The sequence below is a fragment of the Panthera uncia genome, chromosome D1, assembly GCF_023721935.1.
Source record: "Panthera uncia isolate 11264 chromosome D1, Puncia_PCG_1.0, whole genome shotgun sequence".
NCBI classification, from domain to species: domain Eukaryota; kingdom Metazoa; phylum Chordata; class Mammalia; order Carnivora; family Felidae; genus Panthera; species Panthera uncia.
In genome coordinates this window covers 94729979-94738814 of record NC_064808.1, presented here as the reverse complement: position 1 = coordinate 94738814, position 8836 = coordinate 94729979, and the positions used below count along the sequence as shown (strand labels likewise).

Below are 8836 nucleotides of genomic sequence, written 5' to 3'. Positions count from 1 at the left end.
GGGGGCCGCGCTTGCCTGCTCGTGGTCACCGATTCCCTGCTGCTGCTTTTCGGCTCCTGATGAAAGGGGACTCGGGGTGGTTCGCTTACACGTTAGAACAATATCAAAATCTTAAAGAAATAGGGGGAGCAGGGTCGGGGGCAAGAAGAGGGAGGGTAACAAGAGGCAGGGTGACAACGGGGGAGGCCTTGGCACAATGAATACCGAGTTTATTTCATCTCCAGCAAAGGCAGAAGGCTCAGCTCATGCTGGGGGCACAAAGGAGAAGCAGAAGATCCTCATCTCTCTGTCGGGCCACACCTCCCCTTTGCCCGCTGGCTGTGTCTGTGGGCCCGGCGGGAGTGCCCACCTTCCCGCAGACTCGGGGCGCAGAAAGCCCCATCTCCCCAGGCCCGAGCGCCGACCCCTGCCTGCCCCTGGCCTACCCTGGGCCCCTGAGGAGCGACCGCCCTGCTGGGTGTGCTGCTGCTGGACAAGGTAGGCAGGAGCCTCCCACGCGGCCCATGCGTGTGGCATGGATCCCATACTTTGTGCTTTGCTTGGGGTGAGGGCATGGAGGTGTCTTAACGGGGACTCAGGGCTTTGGCTGGGCCCAGGGACCCTCCCAAGTACATCACATAATGAGGAATAGGGGGTGGCAGGAGGGAGACTTCCGGTTTCATGGTTTCAAGGGGTCAGAGAATGCCTCTATCAGGGAGGCCCCTGGGATTTCCTCCTGCCAGGGGGTGAGGGGGGGCGGGCAGGAGACCAAGCAGAGGGGCCAGAGTGCCGTGAGGTGGAATGGGGCAGTGATGTGATATGGAAAAGGTCCTCTGCCTTGGGGCGACACTAATACTGCTGGGAGAGGCAGCCCGGCTCCTCCACCCCTCTCTGCCCTGTGGCTTGAAAGACCCCAGAATTTTCTCCCCCATCTCCACCCAATGCCAAGAGGGGAGAGCTGCCCCAGGGCTGGCATGGCTTCAGACTTCTGCTACGTGGCTACTGGGCAGCCAGGGCTGGGGCTGGGGCAGTGGGGGCCGGGTGAGGGTGGCCCAGCTGGTGGGCCCAGGGTCGCCAGGGCAGAGACGGGGCTGGTGTGGGGGGGTGGTTAATAGCAGCACCAGGGAGGGGAGGGGAGGGAGAGGCCTGGGGCCTGGGGCTCCCTTGGGAAGCCTATGGCAGGGTAGGTCAGTGCCCGTGGGGCACAGAGTGGTCTGCTTCCCTCCCCCCGCAACACTTGCCATCCCACAGAGCCCCTGATGGCCTGGGTTAACCGGAACCCTAATGGGCAGGCATGAGCCTGCTCTCCCATCCCAGGGTCTTTCCTATCTAGAGTGCCCGGGGGGGGGACCGGGGTGGGCAGATGAAGGAACTGAGGCACTTTGAGCTGGGGGAACTGAGAGAGCTGGGAGGGGCCTGTCCCCCACTGTACAGACAGGAAACCCTCGTCCTGGGTGACGGATGGGCCCCGGAGCCCCATTCAAGGAGGGAATCTGTAACTCAAAGGGAAAGCTTCCCCAAGGTCCCTCCCGCCCCATCCCAGAACGGAGACCAGGGATAGCTGAGCGGGGAGTGGAGAGCAGGGAGCAGGAGCTGCAGAATCGGGATTCCTGGCTCCCCCATGCCCCTTGCACTTTCTGGCAAGCCCAGAACATCTGCATTGGCCTTGGCAGGTGAGCCACCACCTACACTCTTCAGCATCTGTGTCTGCAAAGCTTCTACGCGGTGGACTCCCTTCCCCGCGCCCTCCATGGTGGTGCTCAGTCACCTGTGACTCCCGGACAGCCTAGGGACCCCCCCGCCCTGACTCCCCGGGAGAATCCAGACAGAGTTGCTAGCACGTGATAGAGAAGGGAGAAATCTGAGAACCTCCCATGCTGAAAGAAGCAATTTAGGGCCAGCCTGAGCTCCTAGGGTGGAGGCTCCAGGGGGCCCTGGTCTCTGCTGTCCCTGGAGGCTTCCGAAGGCTGTCCCCATCCTCAGCTGGGAGGGAAGAGGTGGGGCAGGGAGGGGTGGGCCTCGGGCAGTGTCCGGCCGGAGAGGGCCTGTGACCCCAGGGGAACGAGGGGCAGACACGAGTGGTGAGTGTGCATGTGGGTGCGTGTATGCGTTGGTGGAGGCGTACGGGAAGTGTGGGCCACCTAAAGTCCCACTATGTGGGGAGCAGAGAGGGGTCAAGAGGACAGACACACCAGAGCTGGGCCAACTTCACTCTCTGCTGGCCAATGGGGACAAAAAGTGTAAAACCAACCTCACCAGGAGAACGTACTGCCCAAGACCCCCCCGGTAGGGACCTCGATTCGATTCGCTTAACAAACAAGACAACCCTGGGTGCTTTGGAGAAGCCTCTCCCTGTCTCTTGGGTGCAACGACTGTCTAGAGCGGGGTCCCCAGCTCCTGGCTGCTCGGGGCAAGGGGTGTGGGTTCCCCCTCCCTGGGAAAAGAAGAGCGGCATCCGGGGGTGGCTTGGGGCTTTTCCTCTCGGAGCCCCTCAGCCCTCCACCCCCAGTGGAAAGAACACAAACAAATTCCAGTGTTGGGGGGCCGGGGAGGGCTGGCTCCCCAAACCCTGGAGGGACGCCCAGGTACACAAGACAAGAACAGGGCTCCCCACAGAGAGGGCAGGCGGGGGGGGGGGGGGGGGGGGGGGGGCGGGTGGGGGCGGTGGTCAGGGGAGGGAAGGTACAGCGACACCAAAGCCACAGTGAACACAACACCACGGGGAGGGCGGGGGACAGGGAGGAAATCAAAACAAAGCCGGGTCGTGTCTGCCCTGGGCTCCCCACTCCCCGGCAGTGTGGGGCTGGCTTTGGGCAGCCGGGCGAGTCTCTGTCGAGCTCCTGGAGGAGTGGGCGAGTGGGGGAGGGCAGGGGGCGTGCGGGTGGGGGCCGGGGAGAAAGGGGAGCCGACAGAGGCTCGGGAGAGGGAGGCTACACGTACCACTCCTTCTTGGAAATGAAAGACCCGTCGTTCTGAGAAACCATGTTCTCGGCCAAGTCCAGCTGCTCAGGGTCATACTGGTAGCCCAGAGTCCGGTCCCCGTAGCCGTCCTGACGGGCCTCTGCCTCATCCACCGTGAAGTAGGGCCGCTTGGCGTCCTCGTCGTATTTGGGGTGGGGGCCGCCCACCTTGCGCTCGCCCCCTCCGCCGCCCTCCTCCTCCTCTTCTTCCTCGTAGCTGCTCCCGCCCAGGGGGCCGGCCTTCTTCTCATCGTCCGAGTCATCAGGGTACTGCAGGTTCTGGGCCATGGGCGGGTGGTGCTGGGGGATGCCCGCCTTGCTGTAGCCGTTGCCATACACGTGTTTCTTGGTGCTGTAGTCGCCCTTGAAGGTGTGCCTGCGCCGGCGCAGGGCGACCACGATCCCGCCGACCACGATCACCACCAGCAGGATGCTCCCCGCCACGCCCCCAATGATGGCCGTGGGCACCGGCCCGGCGCGCCGCCCGTGCTCGGGAGGAGACGGGGTGTAGGGGAATTCTGGGTGAGGAAAAGACACGGAGGGGGACAGTGTCAGTGACTGCTCCTGGGGGTGGGGGCGTCAGCAGGGATGGCAGGGAGGGAGCGAGGCAGGGGATGGAAAGGCCGGGAAGTGGGCCCAAGGCCCAAGGGCGGCTCCAGTTCCACAGGCCCCTCGGTGCCCCAGCCCTCCAGTGCGCCGCAGTATTGTGGCTGAAGCGGGCGAAGAGGCAGCGAGTCCCGGACCCCCGGAGGCTCCATGCTGGCTTTCTCCTTGGCTGTGGTGCCAGCCTGGATCACCCCCATTAGTGGAGCCCACCGTGGACCCAGTGTCCCCTAGCTGCCAGTCACCATCACAGCACCTTGAGAAACAAGTGTGCTGTTAATTTCTAGCCAATGCACCAGGCAACACGTCTTAGGTTAAATAGCTTGCCTGTGGCCACCAGCCAGTGATTGACATTGGTTCTCTTGCACGGAAACCCTGTGCAAACGTCCCCAAAAGTGTCAGACGCCTGCTGGTCACTGGGTACCCCACGCCTGATTTCACCTGCTCCCAGGGCACAGGGAAGAGGGCGGGTTCCCAGGCTGGCCCCATAGATGCCCTGTGAGTGCCAGAAACCGGGGCTGTGGCTCTCGGCTGCGGTCTGGCCCTGAAGGGCAAGGTGGGTGCCAGGGGTGCTGCCAGCCTGGGCTGTGAGCAAAAGACACTCAGCATGGCTGTGCAGAGACGGGGCACGAGCGCACGTGAGTTCACGGCCACGATGACGAGTGGCGTCACAAGGGAGCGCGTGCCCGGGCACACCCTGGCCCGTCACGGCGAGCCTGCATACCTGTGCTGATGCGATGAACGTATGTGTACGAACATGTGCGCGCTGAGGACAGGGTGGAAACAAGAAAGCAGGAAAGGTGGAAAGGAGGGAAAGGAAGTAGGTGGGAGGGAGGGAAGGCTGGGCGGGTGACTGCCCGCGCTGTGGTCAATGCTGCCCGGAGGGGAGACTGAGGGAGGCGGTTCCCAGCACCGCCACAGGGTGGCACCGGAGACCACGGTTGGCCCCGGTCAGGAGGCACAGGTGGGCAGGTTTTCCAGGGAACCTGGGAGGGCTGCTGGGCTATTCTAGGCCCTCCTCTCTTTAGGCCAGGGTAAAGGTGTATGGTTTGGGCATTTGTTCCGGTCCCTGGGAATCGGTTTCTGCCAGCTCACTCCCTGATTGAGCATCACTCATTCCAAGGGAATCCTGCTCCTCCTATGGGCCCACTCCCTCCTCCCAGAGGTAAAGCCGGCCCACTCCGGCCATGTGTGTGAGTGGGTGGGGTGCTGGCAGCAGCAGGCAAGAGCAGGGCAGAGGCCCTAGAAGAGAAGAGGAAAGGACTTTCGGGAGTCCAGGCTGGAAGGGCTGATGAAATCACGGGGGCCCCGACAAGGGGAGGCGATTTGCCTGCAGTCACATGGCTGAGCAGGGACCACACAGATGCCCCCGTTCCCGGCCTCTCCACATGCAGGAGTTGGCAGAGAAACACAACCACTTGTCACCACTGTGTCCTCAGTGTAGGTCACCGAGTGGCTGCCCAATAAATATTTATTGAATATTTGTCCTCACTGCTCACTTCCAGAACAGTTTCCGTGGAACCTCAAGCTTCTCTTGCTTCACCAGGTCTGTTTACTGCCTTTAAAAGGGCTGCACACCTGCTCCCCAGGAAGTGGGAGCTGCCTCCACAAGGCACACCCAAAAGGCAGCTAATAGGAACCTGGCCTCTTCCATACTTTCTACCTGTCTGCTCCCTCTTCAGTTCTCACCCCATATCTGAGTGCTCTCTCCTCTGTACATCTGCCTCATTGCTTCACCCGTATACCCACCCATCCACTAATCTGTCCATCCATCTATCCATCCACGCACCCACCTGCCCACCCATCCACTTATCCATCCATCCATCCATCCATCCATCCATCCATTCATCCATCCATCCACTCACTCATCTATCTATCCATCCATCCATCCATCCACCCACCCACCCACCCATCTATCCATCCACCCATCCATCTACCCAACCATCCACTGATCCATCCATCCATCCATCCATTCATCCATCCATCCATCCACTCATCTATCCATCCATCCATCCATCCATCCACCCACCCACCCATCTATCCATCCACCCATCCATCTACCCAACCATCCACTGATCCATCCATCCACCCATCCATCCATCCATCCATCCATACATACATCCACCCATCCACCCACACACCTACCCATACATCTATCCCGCCACCCATCCCCCCACCCATCTACCCATCTGTCCATCCATGCACCTATCCACCCATGTACCCATCTACCAATCCACTCATCGACCCACCTATCCAATCAATTTGCTAGTCACAGGATACAAAAAACTCACAGCCTATCTGGGGAACCAAATGACACCCTTAGGGATAAAACCGCCCGCAGACAATCAAGGACAGTGGCAGAGAAGTGCCTCAGGAATGCAGGGGAAAGAGGGCACTGTGGCCTGGAGTCAGAAAATGTTTCTCAGAAAGACTTAAGCCAAGCCTTGAAGGATGGCAAGGACTTGGAGAGGCCCAGAGAATAAGAAAGGTATCCAAATGGAGGGAACTACATTTCAAGTCTTTCCATCAAATCTTGTTGACTTCTCCTATTCAATTTCTTACCACTTCATGCCAGGTTTTACTGTAGATTCCTGAATCTCCCACCTTCATTTGGTCTCTGTTCTCTTTCAGTCACCGTCCACAGTCACCAGGTTAATTTCCATTGCATACACACTGCCACTCCCTTTCTCAAAGACTAGCAATAACGTCCCTCCCCACTGCCTGCTGGACCACGCCAGTCTGGGCTTCAGAGCTTTCATCATGCCACTTGATCTTGGCCTTGGCTAACTCACCATCCTTGCTGAATCCAAGTTGACTCTTTCCTTCAAGCCTTTGCTCATGCTGTTCACTCTGCCAGGAATGCCCTTCCTCATCCCCTCGTGCCCATTTCCATTCTTCAGTCCTGTCTTTGTGCAGCCTGGCCTTCTCCAGCTCACACTTCCCTGTTCTCTTTTGAACTTTTATGTATTAATGGTCTACACATCTCATTCTAGTAGAAACAATACCCAATTCCATTCCATTTGTCATATACTGATATATGATGGTAAAGCCTCTGATGAAACACCCTGTAGTAAATGCAAATCAGGATCCACCACAACTGGCTCTGGTCCTTCCGCCAGTTTTCAAATGGCTAAAGTTCTCTCCCGAAGGAGCGAGAAGAGCTGGGGAAATGGCGGTCTCATGATAATTTGGGACTGCTTCCATTCAATGTGTTACAGTTGTGTGCAGTAGAAGTTCCATTATATTTATTCTTATGCTTTTTGCACCAGCAGAGACCCAATGAAAATAAAGCTCTCCTATGTTTTATTTGAATAGATTGAATTTTTTGGACCCCACTAATCACAGTATGGTAGTTTACTCCACTAATCACAGTATGGTAGTTTACTACCCGTTTCATGGGAGTGGCTTGTGTCCCAAATTAGTGAATAAGTTTGAATTTAAAGTAAATCTAGAATCTGACCATTTCCCACCACCACCACCTCTCTAATCCATGCTACCATCATCGGTCACCTGGATTATTGTAGTAATTGCCTAACCGGCTTCCCCGATTCTACCTTTTTCCTCTATAGATGATCTTGAACACAGGAGCCACAGAGATCCCGTTAAGTCTGAAGAGCTTCAAATGCTCTATACGACCTGTGCCTCTGCTCTCCACCTCTGATTCCATCTCTTGCTTTCCTCCTGGCTCACTCTGCTCCAAACGTCCTCAGGGCCTTCGCACTGGCTGCTCTCCACCCCGGAAGACTCTGCTCCCATGTCTCAGGTTACTCCTTCACCTCCTTCAGGGCCTGGATCAAACTTCCCATTGACATCACCTTCTCACCAACGCCTCCCCTGACTGCCCTGTTTAAAACCACAGCTCACAAACCCCACCCCTGTACTTGGGACCCCTTGACCTTGCTCTTTTCTCCAAGTCACCTTCAAAATGACTACGTAATTTTTCAAATGTATTCTATCTGTTTGCTGTCCTCCTTCTGTGCTAAAACATAGACTCCAGAGGGACAGGGACAGGCCACTGCCTGGCATGTGGCCGGAGTTCAAGAACATTTGTTGAATGAATTGTGTCAAGGCAAAACTTGTCTTAGAGCTGAGCCTCTGGGTCCCCCTCTAGGTCCTTCTGTTTCACTTTTCTTCCCCAAGTCCTAAGGGAGTTTACTCTTCCCTGGGGTTCTTTTGGGACCAAAGGGAACCCTGGTTATCTGCTTTAGGGCCAGGTCTGCCTAGAGGTAGACAAGTGGCTGAGATGACTGTCCAGCATTGCAGACTTCCGTGTGAAGATGCCATATGGGGACCTCATTCATCTGGAAGGAGAGGCGGCTGCTTGGTGTGGAATGAAGCACCCGCCCGCCCCCTCCGTCCTTCCAGCTGTCACGGTCAGCTAGTAGTTCCTGGGGCACCAGAAGCAGAGCCTCAAGGGCCTCTGCTGGCCGGGGAGAGAAGAGCTGGGTGGTGGGGTCTCACGGGCCTCCCTTACATCGTCTTACAAAGCGGGCAGCTCAGCCCCCTTTCCTGAAGGACTGCAGCCTCCATTCTGGGATGGCAGGCTGGCCGGGACCCTGGGGGCAGTGGGAGCTCTGCATTCCTTTGGGGCCAAGGTTTCCTGACTGGGACGGGCGGGCTGGTACAGGGGCTTTGGATGGATCTGAGGTGGAGGGCAGGTTAGGGTTTATAGTCTGGTTCTGGGATCTGGAGGAGTTTTAGCGTCAAAGAGGATGTTTGGGCTTGCTTCTAGAACCAACGCCTGGTGCTTCCTCAGGCAGGCGGGAAATGCTCTAGCATCACGGGATGAGGCCGGGAAGCTGCTGGAACTACAGCTCCCAGTGTGCAGTGCAGGGGCCGCAGGGAGAGTGGGAAGGCCCAGGGTCAGACAGCTGCAGCAGCTGTGTAGGCCACGGGGCAGGGCCTCGTCATGCTGGAGCAGGACCGAATCCTCCCAGGCGCGCAGACACAGCTGTCTGTTCGGGGGCTCCCCGACACACCCTGCCATCTGCCCGCCCGCAGAAAGGCACGTTTGCCCATGGCACAGCCAGGGTTCCCGTGTGCCCGCTCGGCCTGCACATAGGCACTCGTCTGCTTGCATTTACACGCTCAGAGGCATGCGCCCTCCGTCCCAAAAGGACCCCGAAGCCCCACCAACACACGGTCACGGGAACACCCGGTCTAAGAGGGAGGAGCCCTGTTACCTTCACCTTCAAGTGCTTGTCCCCAGTGGACGAACCTGGGGCTTCCCTGGAAATGGGAACTGGGCCAGACGCTTGCACCACAGTGGCCTCCCTGCTCTGCTCCTAGAGCGG

The 8836-nt window shown here is 58.2% G+C and overlaps 1 protein-coding gene across 1 annotated transcript in view; it reads right to left on the bottom strand.

The window, feature by feature from the left end:
- Positions 1-2631: 2631 nt before the first annotated feature.
- NECTIN1 (nectin cell adhesion molecule 1) overlaps positions 2632-8836 on the bottom strand; it is a 59012-nt gene continuing 52807 nt past the window's right edge. The window contains exon 6 of the mRNA XM_049611704.1: positions 2632-3457. Coding sequence (XP_049467661.1) covers positions 2910-3457 — 548 coding nt within the window. The 3' untranslated portion in view covers positions 2632-2909. The remainder of the gene's footprint in view (positions 3458-8836) is intronic.